The sequence below is a fragment of the Corvus cornix genome, chromosome 11 (genome assembly GCF_000738735.6).
Source record: "Corvus cornix cornix isolate S_Up_H32 chromosome 11, ASM73873v5, whole genome shotgun sequence".
NCBI classification, from domain to species: domain Eukaryota; kingdom Metazoa; phylum Chordata; class Aves; order Passeriformes; family Corvidae; genus Corvus; species Corvus cornix.
Genome location: NC_046341.1, coordinates 7,586,303 through 7,611,273, shown reverse-complemented (window position 1 = coordinate 7,611,273; position 24,971 = coordinate 7,586,303). Strand labels below are relative to the sequence as shown.

At 53.9% G+C, this 24,971-nt stretch overlaps 2 protein-coding genes across 2 annotated transcripts; both read left to right on the top strand.

The window, feature by feature from the left end:
* The first annotated feature begins 3,724 nt into the window (after positions 1-3,724).
* Positions 3,725-10,013, top strand: CALB2 (calbindin 2). The gene is made up of 11 exons (XM_039558317.1): positions 3,725-3,865; positions 6,931-7,007; positions 7,196-7,285; positions 7,385-7,465; positions 8,296-8,352; positions 8,459-8,536; positions 8,642-8,697; positions 8,902-8,941; positions 9,023-9,076; positions 9,303-9,374; positions 9,611-10,013. Exons 1-11 carry the CDS (start codon positions 3,775-3,777, stop codon positions 9,725-9,727), a joined length of 813 nt encoding a protein of 270 aa, XP_039414251.1. The 5' UTR covers positions 3,725-3,774; the 3' UTR covers positions 9,728-10,013.
* Positions 10,014-11,360: 1,347 nt separating this feature from the next.
* GOT2 (glutamic-oxaloacetic transaminase 2) lies at positions 11,361-24,930 on the top strand. Its single transcript, XM_039558307.1, has 10 exons — positions 11,361-11,467; positions 16,768-16,924; positions 18,101-18,229; positions 18,583-18,642; positions 18,760-18,921; positions 19,371-19,475; positions 20,352-20,502; positions 21,157-21,322; positions 22,264-22,414; positions 22,897-24,930. Exons 1-10 carry the CDS (start codon positions 11,400-11,402, stop codon positions 23,017-23,019), a joined length of 1,272 nt encoding a protein of 423 aa, XP_039414241.1. The 5' UTR covers positions 11,361-11,399; the 3' UTR covers positions 23,020-24,930.
* Positions 24,931-24,971: the final 41 nt, after the last annotated feature.

Below are 24,971 nucleotides of genomic sequence, written 5' to 3'. Positions count from 1 at the left end.
AGGAAGCAGGGAAGCCCCACAGCACCACATTCCTGGGGGATTAGAACTCAAAGCTGAGGATAAGCAGGACCAACATTTGCCCAGCACTTGGCACAGGTATTTCTTACTGATCCCACTAGGCTGACAAACACGGAAAAAATACCAAGTACCAAAGTACCTCGACTCACCTGAGCAGGTGGAAGGTGCGGTGAGCTGTGGTGGTGCCAGTGCAGCAAGTCATCTGTGCTGGAGGCAGGACACGGTTTCCTTGATGCTCTGCCTTTTGTTTAGTGCTTTATGTGATTTCTGGCAATATCCATGGCTGAAATGACAACCTCAGCTTTCATCATTCCTGTACTCTGTGCCACTTACCTGCTTCTGATGTCCAGGGCATTGTGGTCATAGGGATAAGCTGAAAGATGCATGGAAAGCTAAAACACCTGGCAAGTGGGAAAAGAGCCCCAAATTAAATTGTGATCATGGCTTTCTCAGTGCTGTGGTTGGTAGTGAGCCCAGGTGCTGCCTGGTTAGGGAAAGCCACCAGAAAGGGCTGTCCCATGTGGCTGTACCCATGGCAAAGGGACACATGGAACACCTGTGCAGGGCAGAGCTGGCACAGCTCCTCCTTTACTTGCTCACAGCCATGGACTCTGAGCCAGTCTGCCCCATCCTCTGTGCCAGCTTTTTCCTTTTCCTTGCTGATCAGTCCAGAGAAAACTCTCCAGATCATAGGGTCCTTCTGTTTCCAGTCCCCTGGAGAAGACAGAGGTGTTACATTGATGCCTTCATGTGGGATTCACATAAAAGTGTGAGGCCAAGAGGAGAAACCTCTGCCACAGCCCTTGGCAGGACCATATCAGGAGTGTTTAAGTAGAGATCTCTGCTGTTATCTGAGAAACAACCCTGTGACCCAAAAAAATCTGATGGTGTGATTCATCCTGTTTCCTTTGCAAGCCTCGGTTTCCCACTTTTTTTTTACATGAGGTTTGCCTTTTGCATTCTTTCCTATATAAAAGTAAATCAGAAAGCTTTTAAAAACCTGTGCTATCTGTCTCACCAGCGAGCATGTGCCTTGCCTTCAAGTTGTCAAAATTCCCTTAGATGTTTCTCTTTATTGAAAACCTGCAGTTGAAATAAGGGAATTCTGCTATAGTGGTGTGTTGTTTGGGTTTTTTCCAAAAGCTTTAGGTCTTCACTGCAAGGATTTCATTTGCAGGAAAGAACTCAGCTCTCCCCTGCTGTGCTGAATGTGCAGAGCAGGGGGGAGCAATGTGGGTCACAGCAGTGGGCTGATCTCAGTGTGTTGCTGAATTAAGTCCTGGCTCTGTAAGCAGCATGATGGTCTGTTATTTCCAAAATCTGATGGCAAGTTCAGAGTGAATAATAGACTGTCCTGACTTGGACCCACAAGGAACTTCAACTCCTGGCCCTGCAGAGGACATCCCAAGAATCCCATCATGTGCCTGAGAGCGTTGTTCAAATGCTTCCTAAACTCTGTCAGGGTTGGTGCTGTGACTACTTCTCTGGGGAGCCTGTTCCAGTGCCCAACCACCCTCTGGGTGAAGAACGTTTTCCTGACACCCAGCCTAGGTGGTGGGGCAGGGGTGGAGGCCGGAGGGAACCATCCAGCCCTTTCTCCCACAGAAGGGACATCCCTGGTGCCTGGACACGCACATGCGAGATGGCTTCAAACAGCAGCACAACCACCACTTGCTTTCCTTTCCTGAAGCTTCACAGCCCTCTCTAAAAGTCTTTCTCAATCTTAGCAAATCCCTTCCTGCAGCAACGAGCCCCTCTTGCCCCGCCAGCTGCTTCAGAGAGGCAGCTTGGGGAAGCATTTCCCCAGAGAAGGGAGGGAGCGCACCTGGAGCCCAAATATTGCTCCCAGGCCCCAACTGGGAGCAACCTTGGCTCTTTGTAGCAGAGAGATGGGTGTCATGGTGCAGCATGAATGTGATGGGCTGGTGACCCAGAGCCATCCCTGTGCTGGGCTGGAGCTGGGCTCCCTGTGGAGCAGACAATGGACCAGTGTTGGTCCCTGTACCCATTCTCTCCCCTCCCTGGGCACAACTGGGGACACATCCCTAAACCTAGTCCTGCAGAAGCAGTGAATGTCCCCTCTCAGCCCCCAGGAAAAAGCTGCTCTGGAGGGAGTGGGACAGTAAAGCAATGGGCTCTGCTGGGGAAAACTGTGCTGCAATAATGGAAAAAATAAGCTTTTTGGGACTAATTTCTGTGCCAAACCACAGGAAATGTGAATGGAATACACAGGACACCCTTCAGTGTCCCACATGTGCCTGAAGGCTGCGTTGTGCAGCAGGGAGGAGGAGGAGAAGGCCATTGCACTGCTCAGTGTCCCAGTGTGGCTTTCCTCATGGGATGCTGGCACAGCATCTCTTCCCTTGCCTGAGGTCCTGTGTCCTGCCCTGCCTCAGCTTCCCACAGCGTTAGAGCCAGGCGTGGCTCCATCTCCACTGCACTGAGCTCCTCCAGGCCCCTGCCATTCAGAGGGAGCACCTCACCCCCCCGTTCTTCCAGCCAAAAGACAAAAATAAGAGGCACCAGCACCTGGCAGGATGGGCAGTGCCCCGGATAACTCCCAGCAGCTGCCTGCTGCCGACTGGGTCCCTGCTCTGAGCACATCTGAACTTCCCTGATGCCTTCTCATCTTTAATTAAGCACTTCCATGTCTCAGCCTTCTTGCTGGATCTGATTTTTTTTTCTCTGTAGCCATGGCAACGCTTCCCCTGGGCAGGCTGCGCTAGAGCCAGTGACAAACCCCACGTGTGGCTATTTTGTTTGGGCCTGGAAACTTCCCTGCCATTTGGGAAAACTTGGGAAAAGAAAATCCCGCAATGAGCTGGTGAACGGGAAGGGGAGCCAGGGTGAGAAATGTTTTTTGGGCTGAGCGTCCCTTCCGTCCCCCAAGGAGCCCTGCTCCAGCAGGGATGGCAGAGCCTTATCTGAGGATTCCTTTATTTTTCTTCCAAAAGATGGCTGCAGTGTCCAAGTTTTGTGTCCTTGCTCCAGCCATGGGTGCGAGTGACCCCTGCTGTGGCCATTGCATGGCCCCTTAGTGGTGGTGACACAGGGACTGCCATCACCCTGCTCTTCCTGCCAGGACCAGCAAATCATGAGCCGAGAAGCTGCCGTGAGGCAGGGGGACAGTGACACAGATGTGGTGACATGGGGCATGGGCATGGTGACTGGGGTAGGGCTCGGTGGCACAGGAGGGGATGCAGGGACGTGGGGAAGGAATGGAGTGACAGGCAGGAGGAGGCAGCAGGGCGGAGTGACAGGGCAGGGCTAGGTGTCAGGAAAGGGGTAGGTGACATTAAGCAGGGTGGGTGATGTGGGACAGGGATAAGTGGCACAGGGCAGGGATAGGTGACACGGGGCAGGGGTAGGTGACAGAGTAGGGGTAGGTGACAAAGTACGGACAAGTGTCAGGGCACGGGCTGCCGACCCCAGTGCCCAGTGTTGCTCCCACTGCTCCCACAGCGTCCCAGTATCCTGGTGTCCCTGTATCCCGATGTCCTGGTATCCCGGTGTCCTGCTGTCCTGGTATGCCGATGTCCCAGTGTCCCAGTATCTCGGTGTCCTGGTGTCCAGGTATCCCGCTGTCCCAGTATCTCGGTGTCCCGCTGTCCCGCTGCCCCCCGTGCCCGGCCGGTGTCCCGGGGCGGCGGCGCCCTCTGGCGGCGGCGGGCGGCGCGGCGGCGGCGGGTATAAAAGGCGGCTGCAGGCGGCGGCGGGATCGGGAGCGGCGGGATCGGAAGCGGGATCGGGAGCGGGATGGCCGGCCCGCAGCAGGCCCCGCACCTCCACCTGGCCGAGCTCACCGCCTCCCAGTTCCTCGACATCTGGCGGCACTTCGATGCGGACGGTCAGTCCCGGGGCGCGCGGGACACTTCGCTCCTCAAAAAACCGGCGGGGAGGGCACCGGGCTGAGCATCCCTGGGGGCGCGGGGCTGAATGGGGGGGTGGTGAAGAGTCCCTGGACATCCCGGAGGAGAGGATAGAGCCTCCACCGCCGCAGCATGGGGGTAACGGAGAGCCCCTGGGATGCAGAGACTCCAGGATGGAGAGTCTCCGGGGTGATGGAGAGTCTCCGGGGTGATGGAGAGTCTCCGGGGCGATGGAGAGTCTCCGGGGCGCAGCCCCATCGGTTGAAGCTCCGGGATCGGGGAGGCGATCGGTTCCCCAGGACCTCCCCGTCGGGAAAGGACGGGGAGCCCCAGAACTGGACCCCACGGGGAGTCCTCAGCCCATGGGACGCCGAGACCGGGATATCCCGAGTCTCCTTGGCACATCCCCCGGGTGCCTTGAGAGTTCGGGGCTGGTGTCACCTCTGGGTGCTGCTCTGGGTGTCTTGCCCTTCCCGGGGTGCCCAGTGTCCATCCTCGGTCCCCTCCATCCCCCCGCCTCGGCAGTGCCCCATACCTGGAGGGAGGGGGGCAGCGCGGCCACCAGCTTGGCCCCAGGGTCACCCCCTTGCCAGGGGTGACAGAGTGGGTGTCCCACACCCGGAGCAGGCTGAGGAACGGTCCCTCCACGCCTGGAGTGCTCAGTCCCTCTCTGCCTGCTCCCCAGCTCACAAAACCTCTCCCCGGGGATGCTGTGGCAAAAACCGCGTCCACTCCTTCCCACGGAGCCACATCTGGGCAGGACATCCCTGTTCCTACCACTGTCAGCCCCAAAACGGGGGGAAATGCAAAAAGCAGCATCATTTTGTGGGAAAACAGTTTCTTTTAGCGCTGCGGTGCCATGAAGGAGGCTCAGCCTGCTGGGAACAGCAGCCCAGGGGAAAGCTCCTGCCCTTCACTGGGTCTCCTGTTCTTGCAGGGAGATTTGGGGACCAAAACCCTCCTAGGAACTGCGTCATGCAGCCTCCCCAGCTGCGCTGCTGGAACTGGAGCTCCACTTGCTCCCGGCTGCACTTTTGGGGTTCCCCCTGCAGCCCCACAGCACCAGGGACACGGACATGGGTCCCTGTCACTGCTGGAGCTGGCACTGGAGCAGCCACCAAGGGGTTGGGAAGGTGGCACTCCAGTGGGAGTGGGCAGCTCCTGATGTGGGTGTCCAGCTGCCTCCCTGCAGCGCATCCCACTGTGCCCTTGGATGTGCTCTGTCATCTCTAAAACAGCATCAGGCATGGATCCAGCTTGGCCCACAGCCCCCTGGCAGGGCAAGGCTGTGGAGCTGCGGCACGGCAGGTGCCCAGGAGAGGAAGGACTCAGGCATCGAGGAAGAGGGTGGCCTTGACAAGGACAATGCTTGGCTGCACCAAGCAGGAGCTCCAACAGCCCTGGCTGCTTCCAATGTGCCAATGGAGGGACCTGGGGTTCATGTCTCTGTGCATGGGACTACTTCACCCAAACTCATCCCTGCATTTTAACCCCTTCAATGTGGCTTCCATGCCTTGAGCCACTTCCCCTCAAGGCTTGTCATGCCCCAGAGATGTCCCCTTGGATGTCTTTGATGTCCTCGCTTTACCAGCCACAGCTGCCCCAAGGCTCCAAGGTGGAGCTGCATGGATTGGCTGTGGCTCTCCGGAGGGGATTTTCCATGACACTCTACATCCCGCCGCTCTGCAGACATGGATCAGACCTGTCCAAGCTGCTGCTTGGAGGAAGCCAAGCTACCGGCCACAGCTTTTCTTGGCCTTATTCTTATTTCCCAGCTCAAAACTCTTGTTGATTTTTTTTTCCCTAACTGAATTCAAAGGCGCTTGGGGTTCTCCTTCACCCACAAAAGCAGAGCTTCTGGGAAGAGCAGTGGGAAGCCAAGTACCTCAGTGGCTCACACCAGCACCCCAACATCACCCAAGCCCCTCATCCCCTCCTGGGAAGGATGCTGCTCATCCATTGGGATGTGGTCACCAAAGAGGAAGGTACCCTGGGACGTCCCCAGTGCTTCAAGCTGGGATGTGGATGGGTTATTCCCAGCTGCTGTGTTGCAGTGGGGAGAAGATGCTGCTGGGGAGCTGCAGGTGATGCCGAAGGCAGCGCAGAGCAGGGAGCTGTGGTCCAAGCCTCTGGAGGCTGAAATGCAGAGCAGTCCTGGGGGAAATGTTCACAAGGAAGAGCCCTGGCTATCCCTCAGCCAGGCACTTCAAGGGAAAGGGCAACATCCCTCTGCTGTGTCCAGATGTTGTTGGAAGGGAGGATTTCTGGCAGGGAGGTGACACCTTGCCTGGCAGCACCATGGAGCCAGTGTCTTCACTGCTGTCCCCAGCCATGATGTGACCCTGCTGCTTCCAGGCACAGCAGCCACCCCCCAAAATCACCAGCACTGTGGGAGCCATGTGTGGCTGAGCCCTGGCTGAGCCATCTGGCCATCGAGCATGCCACAGGCAGGGCGGGGCTGTGGATACCCCGGGTTCCAGAGGAACCACATCTCAGCACAGATACCGGCAGTGAGAGGTGCAGGGTACACAGGACAGGGATCTTTTGGAGCTCCTGCCCACGCTGGAGACTTGCAGTGGGGCGACCCCTTCCTGGGGCTGATCTTGCACCCAGGATGGGGGGATGCTGTTCCAGGTGCTTTATCTCTACTCCCCATTTGCCCTTGTGGCCCCCACAGGGGGTTGAGAGGAGACAATCCTGGTTGGGAGATGCTTGGACAGAATGGGGAGGTTTATTTAAACTACCTGATTGAAGCATCAGATACAGAAAATGCAGCAAAGACCAAGGAACAAAGTCCCCTGTGCCCTACAAATGAGTGCAAGTGACAAGTCCAAAGTTGTGTATCACCTGGGTAAGTATGGGCATTACTGGTATGTGCAGCACTCGGCATCAACATTGGCTGGTGTTTCTTTGCTGCCACAGTTGCCTTGGAGCCATCTCCTGATGCAGAGGGAACAAGCACCGTGTCCCCTGGGAGCATCTATCCCTCTCCTCCTGTGCGCTGACACTGTGGAAATCTTAATGCGGTTTTTTCCTCCCCCAGGAAATGGCTACATTGAAGGCAAAGAGCTGGAAAATTTCTTCCAGGAGCTGGAAAGTGCAAGGAAGGGGGCAGGCGTGGTAAGAACATCTTCTGGTTTTGCTCCCTCCTTCCCCTGTCCCCTCATGCCCAAAGATTCACACTCATGTCAGCCTCATCTCCTTTGCACACTGATGAGTGGGACTGGGGATCCTCTGGGAGGAAAGCGGGAGAACACCAGTGCAGGGAATGGGGAAAATGCTCCCATCCCCTCTCTCCTTGCTGGCAGGACTCAAAGAAGGACAATTTGGGTGACAAGATGAAGGAGTTCATGCACAAATATGACAAAAATGCGGACGGCAAAATCGAGATGGCGGAGGTGAGCAGTGCTGGACCTGACAAACCCCGGGTTGTTCATGTCCCACCCCCATGCTCATGTTTCCCCTCCACCATTCCACCATGCCTGTGTTCCCCACAGCTGGCCCAGATCCTGCCCACAGAGGAGAATTTTCTGCTGTGTTTCCGCCAGCATGTGGGCTCCAGTTCAGAGTTCATGGAGGTGAGTGGGGCAGGCTGTGCTGGGGGATCCCCGGGGAACTAAGTCCAGCTCCACCATGGGAAAACTACTGGGAGCTTGAACTGCCCAAACCTCCCCTAGTCTCCCCAAAACTCTTGGCATTAACTCAGCATTGGGAGGCAGTGCGGGCTTAGGGAAGAGAGGGAGTGTGGTGAGTTTTCCCAGTTCTCAGCACTCTTGGATACTTCTCAGGGCAGCCAGGTGCCTCATCCCAGCCTCCAGGCGAGGTGAGATGAAAGGATTTGGGACTTTTTTGTAAATTTCCCCTCATGGTAGCTCCTAAATGCCCAAGGGATGTGCTGAAGCTAACACTGCTCTGGGCGACCCCACAACCTTGCTGTGCCCTTGCATGGGGTGAACCCACACAGGTGGGAGAGAAATTGCAGATGGGGAAATAAAACATAGCTGGGGGTGGAAGGGAATGTGCAGCATCCTGGAGAGGAAGGAGCTTGTACTTGGAAACTGAACCCTGGGTGGAGGGGAAAGCTGAAAGAAGAGCACCTGTGACAGGGAGGGGGGCGGGGTAAGCAGGCACTATTGTTTAATTGGGGGATGCAATTAAATATTATTAAGTATTAAAGCCTGATCTTGCATACTGACATGAGGATAAAGGCTCTTGAACTCATGGTGTGGGGCTGAACAAAAGCATCCAGCCCCAAGGGAGAGCAGGCGGCACCAGAGGGAGTGTGAGGTGGCCCCATCTACTTTAGGGTGGTGGGGGACACTCTCAGCAGGGGTTTATGGGGACACACACGTGTGGGGGGAGTGGGGGACACGAGCCCCCGCAAAGGCTCACGGCAGTCCCTCCACAGGCTTGGCGCAGGTACGACACGGATCGCAGCGGCTACATCGAAGCCAACGAGCTCAAGGTGGGCTGTGGGCAGGGGGTGGGCTGGGCTGGGTCCCCCTGCCAGTGGGACATCCCCGCTGAGACAGCCGGGGATGGGGACAGCCAGCAAAACCCTCTCCTCCCAGGGCTTCTTGTCGGACCTGCTGAAGAAGGCGAACCGGCCCTACGACGAGCCCAAGCTGCAGGAGTACACACAGACCATCGTAAGTGGGACCGGGGGTACTGTGTCCCCAGCAGGTCTCACCAGGTGGGTGGCATGCAGGGGAGGAGGAGTGATGGGTGACAGAGTACTGTTTGTGTCCCAACAGCTGCGGATGTTTGACATGAACGGTGATGGGAAGCTGGGCCTCTCCGAGATGTCCCGGTAAGGTCACGGCTGCAAGAAGGAAGAGCTGGGGAGGGAAAGACACCTGAAATGCTCGTATTTAGGAAGAGTCAGCTCCAGCTTCCAGGGAAAACTCTTTTCCTCTTTAATTTACTCATGTTTCTGAGCAAAACATCACTGTGATTTAAGAAAGTGTCTTTTTCTGGCTGCTTCCCGCTCTTCCCTGCCCTTCTTGTTTTTCAGACTTTTGCCCGTGCAAGAAAACTTTCTTCTGAAGTTCCAGGTAACATAATACTACTACTGCTAATAATAATAACAACTCCAACCCCTCCCTCATGCCCTGGTGTCCCTTGCCACTTTGCAGGGAATGAAGCTGTCCTCAGACGAGTTCAATGCCATCTTCGCCTTCTATGACAAGGTAGGGAGCCAGCTCATGGGAAACTGCCCCAAATAAATGTAGCTTCGCAAAAAATAACCCCAAATCGTATGGTTTTGGTTGAGGCAATTCCCCGCTGTGGTTTGGGGTGGGAGAACTGGGTTTACCTCTGGCTGTGCTGGCTGAGGGTCTGGGAGTGCCCATGTCCAAGGGGGAATTGTGGGGCTTGTGTCCTTCCTGCTGTTGATGTCCCTCCCACACTATCCAGGACGGAAATGGCTTCATTGATGAGAATGAGCTGGATGCACTTTTGAAAGACCTGTATGAGAAGAATAAGAAAGTAAGTGAGGGCAAATCTTGGGTGCCACCCCCAGAGCCTCCCAGTTCCTTCTCCACTCTCCCAGCAGCATCTTCCCATGTCCGTGCTCCATGGGGACCCGGAGATGCTGGTCCGGGTGCTGACCCTGCATTCTCATGGGAAGCTGCACTGGAGCTGGGGGGAACGTAATCTCAGCCTAGGGGTGCTCCCCAGGGAGAAAGGGGATGCCCACCCCCACTGCCTCCCATGCCTTGCAGGAGATGAATATCCAGCAGCTCACCAACTACAGGAAGAGCATCATGAACCTCTCTGACGGGGGCAAACTCTACCGCAAGGAACTGGAGATGGTGCTCTGCAATGAGCCCCCCATGTAGGACCGACCCCTCATACACACAGCCCACGCTCCTCCTCCCCGAAAACAAGCACAAGGGGGGAGCCCCCATCACTGCAGAGCTCCCCCAACAGCTCTTGGGTTTGCTGTAGGTTGCTAAATTCCCATTTTGGGGGGGGAACTCTTTTTTTTTTTACCCATCTGCCTGTTTTGTTTAATTATATTATTTTTTTTCTTTGTGGGGGTGTTGTTTTCATTCCTTTGGTCTCTTCTGGAGTTTTTATCATTTACCAAAGAACGGTTTACTAATAAATTCAAGTACTGCTAGACTGGAGCTCCTATTTCTCCATCCCATGGTGGGCTGTGGGGTGACAGGGAGAAGGGAGACATCCTCACACTCTGATCCCACTGAGGATGAGGCTGCTGGATGGGAAAGAGAGATGGAGCATTTGGGAAAGCCCCTGTGGGATGAGGGTCATTGGAAAATCGCTGGGGAGCAGAGAGCAGGCAGGCTGGGTGGGGACACTGTACCTCCCAGTCACCCCTCCCAGACCCTGCCAAAGCCTCCCAAGGGTTGTTTCCTCCACTCCCAGTTTTGCAAACCAGTCCCAGGTGATGATGCTGGTGGAATCCCAGTGCAACCTTTCCCACCCCTGTACTATCCAGTGCAGCCCAGCTGAGGCCTGTATGGCCCAGTATGGTGCAGTGCAGTCCCATCTGGACATGTACAGCCCAGCACAACCCTGTACAGCCCATTATATCCCAGTAAAACCCCACACAGCCCAGTATGGCCCAGTGCAGTCCTATATGGCCCAGTACGGCCCCACACAGTCCAGTATGGCCCGTTACAGCCCTGTACATCCCTGTGTCTCAGTACAGCCTGGAATGGCACAGGGCAGCCAAGTACAGCCCAAAACAGTCCTACAGAGCCCTGTATAGCTCCATATGGCCAAGTACAGCTCAGTATGGCTCAGTACAGGCCAGTGTGGTGGCTCAATACAGTTCAGTATAGCTCAGTACCATGCTGTACAGATCTGTGTGGTGCTGTAAATCCTATATGGCTAAGTACAGCCCAGTACAGACCTTTACATCACTGTAGAGTCCTGTAGAGTGTTACAGTCCTGTATAGCTCCCTGTAGCCCAAGACTGCCCTGTATAGACCTGTATGGCTCCATATGATGCAGTGCAGTCCTGTACAGCTCAAGTGCAGCGCTGTACAGACTAGTACGGTGCAGTACTACCCAGTACAGCCAAGTATGGCCTGATACAAGATGGTCCAGCACAGCCTAGTATGGCCTACCATGTCCTAGTTGAGTCCTCCATATCCCAGTACAGCCTACTACAGCCCAGTATAGTGTAGGACAGCCCAGTACAGCCAGTATGGCCTGGTACAAGATGGCCCACTACAGCCTAATACAGCCCACCACATCCCAGTGGAGTCCTGCATAGGTCAGCACAACCCAGTACCGCCCAGCACGCCTCACTGCGGCTCAGCCTAGCCCAGCACAGCCCAGCCTAGCCCAGCCTAGCCCAGCACAGCCCAGCACTGCCCGGACCAAGCGGGCGGGCGGCGCGGCTGCGCTGACCCTTGGCGGCCGCCAGGGGGCAGCGCCGGCGGGCCCGGCGCGCGGCGGCGCATGCGCGGGGCGGAGCGCGCAGCCGGCGCCCGCGGTGTGAAGTGCTCGCCCGCCGCCGCCACCACCGCCGCTGCCGCCATGGCGCTCCTGCACAGCCGCCGGTTCCTCGCCGCCCCGCGCCTCGCCGCCGCCGCCTCTCGAGCCAGGTGAGGGCTGAGAGATGGCTCAGGCCCTGGGGCCGCCCGCCGGTGCCGGCGGAAGGGTTTCCCCGCGGCTGAGCCGCGCTCCGAGGTGGCGGTGGGGGGAGGCTGCGGGGAGCGGATCCCCCCGTGCGGCTCGCGGGTGACGCCGCGCTGGGGACGGGAAGTTGCTGGGGGACGGACCGCGCTGGATTGGCTGGGGAGGGGGGTTCTCGCGCCGTGATTGGCTGCGGCCCAGCCCGACGCCCCCCGCTGCCCTTGAGGGCGCCGCCGTGGGAGGGCGCGTAGGCACCGGGGTGCCCCGAGAAGCGGGGCTGGGGGAGCCCGTGCCTCGAACGACGGGGCTGGGGACACCCTGTGCCTTGAGTAATGGGGCCGGAGTGCTGCTGGTGGTGTGCACTGTGCTACAGGGCACGAATGATGTGGTCGGTGAGAAGCTGGACGTGCCCAGGCCATGTGCGCTCGCAGCTCAGAAACCAACCGTGTCCTGGGCTGCATCACCGACAGCGTGGGCAGCAGGTAAAGGGAGGGGATTCTGCCCCTCTAGTCCGCTCTGCTGAGACCCCACCTGCAGCACTGCATCCACCTTTGGGACCCCAGCACAGGAAAGACATCGACCTGTTCGAGCAAGTCCAAAGGAGGCCACAAAGATGATTAGAGGAATGGAGCACCATTTCTGTGAGGAAAGGCTGAGTGAAAGAGCTGGGGTTATTCACCCTGGAAGAGAGAAGGCTTCAGGGTGACCTAGTTGTGGCCTTCCAGTACCTAAAGGGGCTACAAGAGCACTGTAGGAGAGGGACTTTTGACAAGGGCATGGAGTGCCAGGACAAGAGGGAATGGATTTAAATTGACAGAGGGCAGGGTTAGATTAGATATTAGGAACAAATTCTTACCTGTGAGGCTGGGGAGGCCCTGGCACAGGTTGTCCAGAGAAACTGTGCTTGTCCCATCCCTGGAAGTGTTCAAGGCCAGGTTGGACAGCGTTTGGAGCCACCTGATCTAGTGGAAGGTGTCCCTGTCTATGAAAGGGGTTTGGACAAGGTAATCTTTCAGGTCTCTTCCAAGTCAAACCATTCCAGGATTCTGTGTGCTGTGAAATGGGGATGAGGTGCTGCTGTCTGGCTGCCCTGTGTAGTGGGACCAAAGGCACCTCTGCACTGTGCAGTGGGCCTGGGGATCATGCACGGTGCAGCAGGTCTGCGGTGACCCCATGATCCATGAAATGGGGCGGGAGTAGTGCTGGCTGTGCTAGAGTTTTGCCCTCAGGGGTGCAAACCCTGGCATGAGCAGGGTGGGAGTGGCTGTGTTTCTGTGAGGACCAGTCCTGCACTGGCAGCTCTGGATTCTGCTGTCTCTGGTCAGCAGAGGTTTGGATAGAAGGATGCAGGGTGCTGCTGGAGCTGTGCGAAAAGCCCAGAACAGCTTCCACAAAGTACAGCTGACCTGAGAGCCACAGGGCTGGGAACACCACTGAGACCAGATGGCCAAGAAGCAGAATGTGCAGAGGGATCTGGACAAGGCCTTGTTGCTCTCCAGAACCCTTTAATTCATGGCCCTCACTAGTGGGGAAGTCGCTAAGAAACTGTCCAGCCCATGTCAGAGCAGGAAAGCAGTGGTTTTTTAAAATCTTCATTCCAGCAGTCACTGTTGCTTCTAAGCCAGCCTTCTGGCTCTACTCAGCAGGGACAGAAGAGAAGCTATCTAGAACTTGTGTTTTGTGCCCAGGACTGTAGCAGGCCTGGGAAAGATATGGAGCCTGCTGGCATAAGCTTTGCTTTTCTCAAGCTTATACAGCAAACTATAAATTACCAAACTGCATTGAGGTCACCCAAGAGAGGCTGTTAAGTTTTGTAAGTAAGCAGTCTCTGTGCACAGCCCCCCCTTTTTCCTGTTCAGGAATAGTGGCTTATTATACAACGATGGAAGCCAAGCAGTGATTAGCAGTTTTTGTTTCCTTATCTTCAGCAATATTATGTGGTGCTCCAGCTGCTACCCTTACTCTGTGCTGAGAATGCTCCTTCTGAAATCAGGACAGAGATAAAGAGATAGGAAATGGTTAAAACGGCTCCCTTGACACACAAATGCTAATTAGGGTGATAACTCAGTCTGCTGCTCTAATGTATCACAAGACAGCTATTTAAATACTTTTCTTGGTGGAAAGCTTACCCCAGCTCACTGGGGCAAGGAATTTGCAGGCTTGAAAGGCCCTGAAGTAGCCAGCAGCCTGTTGGCATTGTTCTTGTGTAAATATTTGCTTCAGATGTGTTTTACGCACAGCCTGACAGCCTTTGGCCCCTCGGCTCTGCTCCGGCTTGCAGAACTGCTGTGGGGGCTTTGGCAAAGCTTCTGAAATCCGGTATCTTATGTGGCTGTACCTCAGGGAACGTGGGCTGGCCTCTCCACGATGGAAGCCTTCACTGGGCTTGTAAATGCTTGCTTGAGTCCTTAAGCACTTCTTAGGTCTGTGCACTTGAGGCGTAAGTTCCACATATATATTTTATTGCCAATTTATGCAATTCCTGGTGCATTTTCCCACCCCCTCTGTCCCACTGCACTTGCAGCTGTGCATTAAATCAGCTCAGAAGACCAGCCTGGCTGAAGAGTCCAGAAACTACTTGGATACCAGCTTTGATGAGCATCTAAACGCTGACTGGGCCTTCTGTGTGAAGTCCTGTAGCTGGAGAATGTGCTTCCTTAGGCTTACATTGAGTATCCCTCGGGTAGTTCAACCCCAGCTTAAGTTTACCTCTGGTTAGTTTTCCGCACTGAATACCTCTGGCCTGGCAGAGATGTGCAGTTTATAGCTTTGACCTTTATTCAAGCCCAATGTTCTTTTAATTGCTCAAAATAAAATATAAGGCAGTGCAGGGACAACAATAGTAATGGGGGGTAGCAGTGTGTTAGGGTTTGTGGCCTTGGACCCCTAGTAGATCTCTTTTTCCCAAACCCCTTTGGGAAAGCTTTTCCTCTGTGATCTCTTTGGTATCCTGATGTGTTTGGACAACTCAGCCTAGACTTTTTTCTCTTGTGTCACTGCAAGCTCACCTTCCTGGAAACACAAGAGGAGTCTTGTTTCACCTGGAAACCTTCATGCTGAGAGCAGGAAAATAAGTCCTAAACCTACCCTTCTGTGCCTTAAGCCAACAGAAAAACCGGCTCAGAACAAAAGTACTTAACTCTCTGGAGTGCTGCAGCTTAGATAAACGCCTGCAGGATCAGCATTAATTGCAGTATGTTAGATCTCAGTGACCCACCTAAGCCTTAGCAGGATCGGGACCTAAATACCCCAAACTGTAAGCTGCTTGGGGAAAAGCCCAGCAGAAAGAAGATACTGTCACCATCTCTAAAGTAGCAGCTCTTGAAAATAGATGGCCAGGCTCCTGCAGCCCTTGATGCCAAAATAATCCTACACCAGGTAAACTGCAGAGAGACACACTACGGCACATTGTTTCTCTCTTTCCCGCCTCTCCATTGCCAGGAATGCAATGGGAGAGGTTTGTCCAAATCCGCCTGAACCTGCAGCAGGAGTTTGCCCTGTCAGTCCCCTTGATGTGTCCTGCTCAGGTTGGTTCCCCAGGTCACTCCCTCCACACTTGGCTGCAGCCCCTGTCCCTCTCTGGAGGGTGTGTGTTGCTGGCATGACTGACTCATCTTCCTTTCCAAGCTGGTCCTATACTTAAGAGGTAATTAAGACTGGTTAGTGGTCTAAAAAACCTTAAGCACATCTTCCATTTTTAAACTACCTGAGGTGGCTCTACCTCTTCCTCAAAGCCTGTCAAAAGGAGAAACAGGCTTTTTTTTTTTTAAATTTGGAAATAGTGTACAGATGGGAAAAGCTGTTAGTCTGAAGAGGGCAAATGATGTTTGGGGCTTCATGAGATGCAATCTACATACATGGAACAGTGCAGAATTTTTCTGTAGTGAGTAAACTGGGCCTAAATGGACCTAAAACAGGGACAGAGTGGAAAGATGATTTTGTGAGTTCTGCTGATCATGTTAGAGCTTCCCTAACCCAACTGGCCCTGCTGCCACAGATCCGTATCTGCCTACAGTCCACACTACACACCCAGCAGGAGATCTGGCTGGCCCTGGGCTGGCTCCAGGCTGCCTGCATTGCCTGGGGCAGGGACCAGCCCCAGGACTGCATTCCCAAGCTGGGAAAGGAAAGGATCTTATTATCCAATGAAGTAGCCTTTCCTGGGCCGCAAAGTAAAGCTGGTATGTCTCTCCTTTTGTGTGTTTCTCCATCAGCAATTACGACTTAAGTTCTGCCCCTCAGGAGATAAACCCAATCTACCTTGTATTGTACCCTTTGTTCCCCCCGAGCTGGGGGACCTGGGTAGGCGCCTGTGCTGAGTCAGGATGCTGAGAGCTGCATGCAGTGCCTTCAGGAGGGGGCTGTGACAGCCACAGCCCGCTCCAGGCAGGTTAAAAACCACCACACTGTTGCTCCTGCACTGTCTGCAGGCCTGCAAAGCCTGGACGTGGGACAGGGCAGAGACCGTGGCCAAAGGAAATAACAGGTTTCTTTTTATAGCATGGTTTGCTCTGCCCTTGACATTAAGAGAGCCTCTCCATCTTCAGGGTGTGCTGCCAGCAGGGCAGAGGCAGGTGGCTCCTTGTGCTGGGGGAATACAAAGCTCCTCCTGATGCAGGGAGGCTTTGTGCTTGACGGCAGGGGAAGGGTCTTCACATCAGAGCTTGTCACTTGTCAGACAGGGAAGAAACTGTCTTCTGTGATGTCCTGGAAAACAGTGTTCATCTACAACACCAGGGGAGGCAGAGTTTGTAGGGCAAGGCGTGGAAATATCTTTGTTCTGTCAGCCAATGTTGGGAGAAAAACAAATTAGTTTTCATGTACTAGAGCCCTTCCAGCAGTTTGGAAGAGACTCCATATTCATGTTTTGTGCAATTGCCTGGGTCTGGCCAAGGTTTCCTGGAGGGGAATAACCTGTGCCATCCCACCTGCAGGCTCTGGGCACTTGTCCAGAGCATAAGAGTTCAAGGCTTCTGTTTTGGGGGCTCTTCATGGTGTTAGCACATAAGGCAAACAGGAGTGTTTCAACATGCTAATGACTGAGAGGGAGTCAGTTATCTTCAGCCACAATGAACTGAGGCTCTTTGCCCATTCTGCAATATAAGATGTGAGCTTAAAGGGTTTGCTTGGGTTTTTTGGATAATTCTCTTCACACTATTTGTACCTTTTTCACTGGTTTAAAGACAAGATTTCCTGTGAGGGTTTCTGTTGGTGCACATCTCTTTACAGTTCTCAAGCCTCATGCTTAGCTTCTTGTTTCTCCCTTTAGCTCATGGTGGTCCCATGTGGAGATGGGTCCCCCCGACCCCATCCTGGGGGTGACAGAAGCTTACAAGCGTGACACCAACTCCAAGAAGATGAACCTGGGTGTGGGGGCATACCGGGATGACAATGGGAAGCCCTATGTCCTGAACTGTGTTCGCAAGGTGAGCTGGGTGCTGGCTGCTGGGCAGGGCTAGATCCAGGTGCCAGGTACCCTGAGGGCATCAGGGAGGGGGAAGGCCTCTAAGCAAGTTTTGTCTGTTGGTCCTTAAAATAAGCTCTGTCTCTAACAGAGCAGGACAGTATTCCTGGATGTCTCCCTTAGCAGGACTAATGCTTTTGAGACACGACAGAGCCATTAAATAGTACAGGACAAAACAGGAAGTACATGTCCTGTTCCCCTTCAGGTAACTAACTCACTGCTGACTTCCATAAGCCCTCCAATGCACCTGTTCTCTGAACTTCAGGGTGTTTCCTGAATAGGCCAGTGTTCCTTACGGCACCCCACAAGGGAGGAAAGAGCTGACATTAGCCCCTTAATGGATTAGCCTCAGAAATTCTGCTGAGCTGATGTTACCAGTTTCTCCATAAGCCAGTCTAAAACTCCAGCCTAGGGAGCTGGGTGTGGACATTGCCCTTGAGGGGATTACAGGGTCTTTCAGGGCTATTGGGGTAGAAATAGGCTGGTAAATAGCTGGCAGCTGACATATGCATTGATTGGCTGTACTGACAGGGAGGGTGCAGGGAGAGTAGTTTTCATGTGTCTCATCAGTATTGGGTTTAGAGCCGTCCGTCCCTTGCCCTCCCTCTCTGTGCAGCTGGGTCACAACCAGGGAACCTGGATGGTATCACAGGGACCATTTCCTGGTGGTATGTGAATGCTGCCAGGGTCTGTCCCACTCCCAGCATGACAAGGCCCTGCAAAAGGTTGCTACCCTACCTGGTTTGGGGATGTCTCCTATGCAGAGATAGTATTTGCCTCTCAGTAGCACTCAAGTCTTGCCTTCCTGCAGGACTATTCCTGCTTGGGCAAAGAAATGTGTCCCCTTGTGCAGCAGCACTGACTTGTAATGGGCTGGAAGTGGTGCTCTCTTCTGGTGCCAGGTTTCCTTGGCTCCACTGTACCAACGTTGTCACCCACTGAGGGCTCTGGTGGCTGCAGGATTTCATCTGAAATGTTTACTGCTGCCCCTTGCTTGGAATGAGCCCTGGAGAGAAACTCCTGTAAAACAACCTTTGCCCCTTTTGAGCAAGCAAATATGCAGAGAAGTGACCTTGAGCTGTCCATCATCCTCTCCACAGTGATGCCTTCCTCGCTGAACTTGTGTCCTCCTTTCCAGGCGGAGGCCATGATAGCATCCAAGAAGATGGATAAGGAGTACTTGCCCATCGGGGGACTAGCGGATTTCACCCGGGCATCCGCAGAACTGGCTCTGGGGGAAAACAGTGAAGCTTTCAAGAGTGGCCGGGTAAGGAGAGGCCGGGGGACAGGGTGCAGGGAGGACACACGGTTGGTATGTGGATGCTCAGCAAATGTGGAAGAACTGGCGGGGGTACTGATGCTTCTGAGTTGTGGACTGGCTGGGCGCAAGGATCACTGCTTCCTCTGAAGGCTGGGGTGAAACAGCCCTGTCCAAGGAGGGAGTTTAACCTTGCCAAGGAGCCCAACTCCCTGCCCTGGAGCTGGACCTGATGACCCCTGTGGTCCCTCCAGCCCCTTGTCCCTGTTTTGGTGTGCTGCTGCCAGTGCTGACATAGTGGCTGCTCTCTCCCTGTGACAAATACGGCCACTCAGACTGAGATTTTTTTTCTTTCCTTGCAGTATGTTACTGTGCAGGGCATTTCTGGGACTGGATCTCTGCGAATTGGAGCCAATTTTTTGGTGAGTCCCTGGCCAGCAGTGGAAGGAAAGGACATGTTTTGACTAGAGCTGAATCTTTAGGGTTTTCTAACTACATGAATGTATTCAACCTGTTTGAATGCTCTTTCTATTGACCAGCAACGATTCTTCAAGGCCAGCCGTGATGTGTATCTACCCAAACCGTCCTGGGGCAATCACACCCCCATTTTCCGTGATGCTGGCATGCAACTTCAGGCTTATCGCTACTATGACCCCAAGACATGCAGCCTTGACTTCTCTGGAGCCATGGATGACATTTCTGTGAGTTGCCTTCCATGCCTGGAAGAAGGGAGGTCATGTGGGGAAATGGCTGGTGATCTTACTTTACCCTAAATGTGATGAAGCGGCATGAAGCTGTGTCAGGGGAGGTTTAGGCTGGGTATTAGGAGAAGGAGGTTTTTCACCCAGAGGGTGGGTGGGCACTGAAACAGGCTCCCCAGGGAAGTGGTCATGGCACCAGGCCTGCCAGGGTTCAAGGAGTGTTTGAACAATTCAGGCACATAGTATGGTTCTCAGGGTTGTCCTGTGCAGGGCCAAGGAGTTGGACTCCTTATGGGTCCATTCCAGCTCAGAGTATTCTATCATTCTATGATGCCTGAAGGCATTAAATCAAGGCTAGAAGCCTTGCAGAGCTCATCTAAGCTGTCTCATCTGCTGAGGAGAGTGCTCAGATATCATTGATGATTCATTCTCTCTAACATCTTCCTTAGAAAATTCCAGAGAAGAGCATCATCCTCTTACATGCTTGTGCTCACAACCCCACTGGGGTGGATCCCCGGCAGGAGCAATGGAAGGAGTTGGCAGCTACAGTGAAGGTGAGCAATGTCCCAGGGGTACTGTGCCATTCCTGGGGAAACCACATCTCTGACCTTTCGTGGGTGGCACCTGGTCTTCACTAAAGGTTATTCCCTTCCCTGAAGCCAGGATGGGTGTCATGTTCCTGGCAGGAGCCAGCCAAATGCACCCAGAAAGCTTCTAACTGACCACTGGACTTTCTGCTGGCACTGTCCCAGGAAGCTGGAGTAGGGAGACCTGAAAGGAGAGCAACAGGGTTAAAAGCATGAGCTGTGATTGCTGGAGTGGAGCACCCAGTGCTGGTGTATTAAAAATGCTTGAAGAGCTCACATGCCTCGTGTCTCCTTGCAAGCTTCAGCTGGAAACAGACAGGGACAGGTTCTACTTTCTCCTTCTTCCTGCTGCTCCCTCAAGCCTGTAGCCAGTGAAATTTGGCTTGGAGATGCCTGGCCTTAGTAGTGTCCTGAGAATTGTAGATATCAAAGTGATCTCAGTGGCCTAGAGAAGGCTGGGTCTCTTGACTAAGGGGCAGTGCATCTGGGGTATCTGCCTAGCTGAGTAGAGAGTTCCCAGATGATTTTCTTGGAAACTGATAATACAGAAGACATTGAAGTAGAATATTTTATTACTGTTGAATCTACTTCTGCTTCCTGGGCCAGACTTGCACATCCCATAAATGCACTGGAGGGTCTTCAGCTGCTGTTCTGATGTGTGGTGGGTAGCTGCAGGTTTTGGGTTGCTTTCCCTGGGGCGAATGAAGGGGAATGGCTCTTTTTCTGGAGGAGAATGGCTGCAGGTGGACAGACTGCTGTCTGCATGGCTCTTCTCTGCCTGCTGCCCTGCTCCTTGGAGGGGTGCTCAGCTTCTGTGACACTCTCTTCCATCTCTGCTGGCAGAAACGAAACCTCCTGGTGTACTTTGACATGGCCTACCAGGGCTTTGCCAGTGGGGACATCAACCGGGATGCCTGGGCTGTGCGGTATTTCATCGAGCAGGGCATCAACATCGTCCTGTCACAGTCCTTCGCTAAGAACATGGGGCTGTACGGTGAGTAGGGCACATGGCAAGGAAATAGTTTCATCCAGGGTGCTGGTGGGATCCCAATACCTCCACGATTTAGCAGCCAGTGTCTTCCTGCTGCTTGTGTTGATCCTGCAGTACTGAGCAGGCATAACCCACTAGGAGCTAGCTGGTGGAGACCCTTCTAGAGAACAGGGATCCACTAAAGTTGCGTGGTATTGGGTGACACAGTATAAAAAGGATATAAAGCTTTTAGAGAGTGTCCAAAGGAGACTACAAAGATGGTGAATGGTCTAAAGGAGAAGCCATACAAGGAGGAGCTGAGGGCACTTGGCTTGCTCAACCTGGAGAAGACTGAGGGCTTCGCAGGCATCAGCTTCCTCCCAAGGGGCAGCATCTGCTCTCTATGACCAGTGACAGGACCCAAGGGAATGGCATAGAACTGTGTCAGGGAGGATTTAGGCTGGATATTAGGAAAAAGTTCTTTACCCAGAGGGTGGTTGGGTACTGGAACAGGCTCCCCAGGGAAGGGGTCATATCACTAAGCCTGATTGAGCTTAAGGACTGTTTGGACAATGCTGTTGGACACAAGAGTTGTGGGATTCTTGGGGTTTTTCTGTGCTGGGCCAAAAACTGGACTCAGTGATCTTTCCAACTCAAGATATTCTGTGATTCTCTTAGGAGAGCGTGCGGGTGCCTTCACTGTGATCTGCAGTGATGCAGATGAAGCCAAGAGGGTCGAATCGCAGCTGAAGATCCTCATCCGCCCCATGTATTCCAATCCACCCATGAACGGAGCGCGCATTGCCTCTATGATCCTGAACACCCCTGACCTACGGAAGGAGTGGTAAGAAGAAATCTGTTACATTCACGGGAGTGAGGTCTCTTTGTGCAGCCCTATGCTGTGCTTTCTGTGTGCTGCTGTCACAGGCAGCTCTTAACTTCAGGAACAGTCAGAACCATGTTTACTCTGGAGAAATCCCTGCTTATGTTCTGGCATCACCTGGTGTCAGTTTAACCTGACACAAACAGGTTTTCCTTGTGTTACGAAGGAAGAAGACACTGTAAAGGAGGGGATAAAACTCCCATAGGATTGAGGGCTGCAGGATCTGCCTATCCATGAAGCATAGAAGTCTGAGGTGGTGTAGCCATGTAGCGTATCTCGTGGGAAGTGGAAGCATAAGCTCCCTGGGAACGAGACCCAGGAATGTAACCCTCATGCCCTAAGCCTGATTCCTGACATCAGCCTGTGCTGTTTTCCCAGCCCCTTGGTGCCGGATCCCTCCCAGCAGCTGGCCTGGCAGAACAAAGGCTGGCAGTGTGCTGTGGCCTCACTGGGGGCTGTGTTCTTTTGGCAGCCTGACACTTGTGCCTGATCCAGGGCCCAGCAGAGACATTTCCTAGCTGTGCTACTTTTGAGTGGGGCCTGTCTGCCAGTGCTACCCCTGCACCCTTGGTTTATCTGCAGATACTAATTTATCTGGGTTTGAGTAGTGCTGCCATGAGGCATCCTGCTTGACCCATGGCTTTCAGATGTGAGAAATGTCTATACTCTGGTAGTAGTGTCCAGCAGAAATGGAATAGATAAAAAGCGGTCACCCTCAGGTATCAGGAGGAAGAAGCAGCTCCCCCAGCTGGAGCTACATCTTCATGCTCCCTGATCTTTGCTCATTTGCATCCTATGAGGCCCCTCCAGGTGGAGAGGTTGATTCTCAGTAGCTGGGGTAGGGAGAGCAGCGTTGGTGTGTTCCAGCCCTGCCCTGAATGGTTCCTGGGTTGGCTTCTCAGGCTCACAGAGGTGAAGGGCATGGCTGACCGGATCATCGGCATGCGGACTCAGCTGGTGTCCAACCTCAAGAAAGAGGGATCCTCCCACAACTGGCAGCACATCACTGACCAGATCGGCATGTTCTGCTTCACAGGGCTGAAGCCTGAGCAGGTAAACACAATTCCCGTTGTCTCAAAGTGTCATTTGCGGTCATTGTCAGTAAGTTTTTGACTGCAGGTGCCCTTGTAATGAGCCCTTGTAAGCAGTTCTTCCTCAGGAGGAACATCCTCCAAGCCCTAAGCACTGGCACATCATGGGGACTCCAGTCTTGCTGTGTTCTGTGCTGTACTTGGGGAGGTTGAAAGTAAATGTAGCTGTCATGTCTATCAAAGCAAGCAGTCACTTGGTGCTGCTCTGAGGTGACCTTAAAGGTCAGATCAAATGAGGTGACTCTTCTAGCTGAATGTCTAGTTGCTGCTTGGCCTGAGAACTGAGCAGCATCTGTCTTGGTGCACAGGGTACACTGCTGGCTCTTCAGGTAATGGGATGCCCTGTCTGCTGGCACCCAGTTTGCTTTGCATTTCAGCAAGCTGGGTAATGGGCTGACAGAGCACAGGTTGGCCTGCAGTTTGAACTTTGCTCTTTCACCCCAGGTGGAGCGGCTGATCAAGGAGTTCTCCATCTACATGACAAAGGATGGACGCATCTCTGTGGCGGGAGTTACATCAGGCAATGTAGGTTACCTGGCTCATGCCATCCATCAAGTCACAAAGTAAAGACAAAGGTGTGCCCTGGAGCTGGTGGCTTTCCCTTCCCCACCAGTCGAAGATGGAGAGGGAAAAGAAACAAGCAGAATACTTCCAACCACAGCACTTGAAGCCGCTGCTGAATGTATCTTGTAGATGAGTTGTTGTAAGAAGCCTAGTCAAATCCGCCCTGTGTTGTGGAGCAGGGGCATCACTGCTGGCTCCTGCTCGTCACAGCCGTTCTTCCCTGCTGTCCATCCTTTCTCCATCAGCCCCAGCACCTATCTATGCTGGAGGAAGCAAATGCTTAGCAATGCCATCCTACCAGTGTAGGCACCAAATGCTTCTCCGCACACATTTCTCTATGAGAAGGCTTTGTGAGGCTGTTGGCTGCTTGCCCAAGCAGCAGCAGGCAGGGAGCTGGGTGGGCTGAGTGGGAGGGCTGCTCTGGTGCTCTCCTCCAAGCTCCTCAGCCAGTCCCTGCTACCAGCAGACTCCATCTTCCTCCATCATCCCAGCCTGGGGCTGGGCAGCACCAAAGCTGTCCTCTGACAACCAGCTCTGAGGACTTCTCACTATCAAACTTTGCTCCATCGTTGGCTTCACTCTTTCCATCTGGGACTTTCCTTTCAGGTGTAATTCACAGTGGCATCAGTGCATGGGGCAGACCAGTGTCCCTCTTTTAAACCTGTCTGGTTCTCCTGACTTCACTTTCGTACCCGGAGGTGAAACAATTTCTCACCTCCCGCTCCCCAATAAGAATCTCCTCTGAAAACTGCTGTCTTGTGGTCTCTGCCTCGCCCCATTCCTGTCCTAAGCCCGGGAGTCCAGCCCTGTACTTCCAGCAGCCCTCCCTGCAGGCTGTGTGTGTGTCCCAAAGCTGTAAGCCAAGAGGTTGGCGCTGCAGTGTCTCACTCATGTGGAGGTGTGGGGCGTACCTCTCTTCTCTCTTCAACCACATTTCTGGTGACATCAGAAAACAGAGATCTTGAGAGAAATTTGAGAGGTGATAACTCAAAAACCATTCTGTCCTAAACTGAGTGTCCCTGAGGTCCTGTGACTTACTGGACTCTGATTTTTAATCCAAATAAACTGGTGCATGGCTATGTTGAGCTGGGGACTTCATCCTGTCATTTTGCAGCTGGATCCTGCCCCTTCCATGCACCAAACATTCCCTCTCAGGGCCATGCCAGCACAGGGGATCTGACATGACTAGTGAAACCCTCATCTCCTGAGAATCCCATGTAGAGAGAGGCAGTTGCCACTGATGTGCCCCAGGAGAACAGTGGTGTGTGAACTGAGGTTGTCCTGATGGTAACTGGTGTCATGGAGCTAAAATTGGAGCCTACGGTGTTGAATGTAGCCGTTGGTGGGGAGAGAACAAATTCCCAAAGGCTGTCTGCCTTGGGACATGGGGCCATCCTTGGCCACTGGTGCGTGATGGAGTGGAGCCTCCCTAGGTGGATCTGGAGGTATTACCTCTTGAACCTGTAAGCTTTCTCCATCCGCTGGCACCTCTTCCCTCAGCAGCCATACCAGGGTATTTAGCAAGGCAATCCTCATTTCCCATTCCTGCCCAGAGCAGCTGTGTGCCCGTTGGAGCTGGGACAGGTCCGGTCTGCTGCACTTGTCCCGGTCTAGTGCACGTTGTTGCCACACTTGCTGGAAGGCTGGATCCTCCCGCTGCTCCCTGACAGAGGGTTTCCGCTTCCACGCTGCTTGTTTACTGGCCCGATGCCCACAGCCGCTGCTTGCTGTCCTTTGTGCAATAAACCGCTTTCCCTGCCGCACACGCTGTACGTGCTGCCCCACGGCGCTGTGGGTTCTTGTGCTGTGGTCCCCGGTTCTGCGTGACTCTGGAGCTGCCGCCTCCTGCCCTCTTACCCGCGTGGGGCTGTTTTCCTGCCCGTTCTCTGTACAATAAAAGCACCCTGGAGCACAGCCCCGTCTCTCGCCCTCTCCTTGCCGGGTCCCCGCGGGTT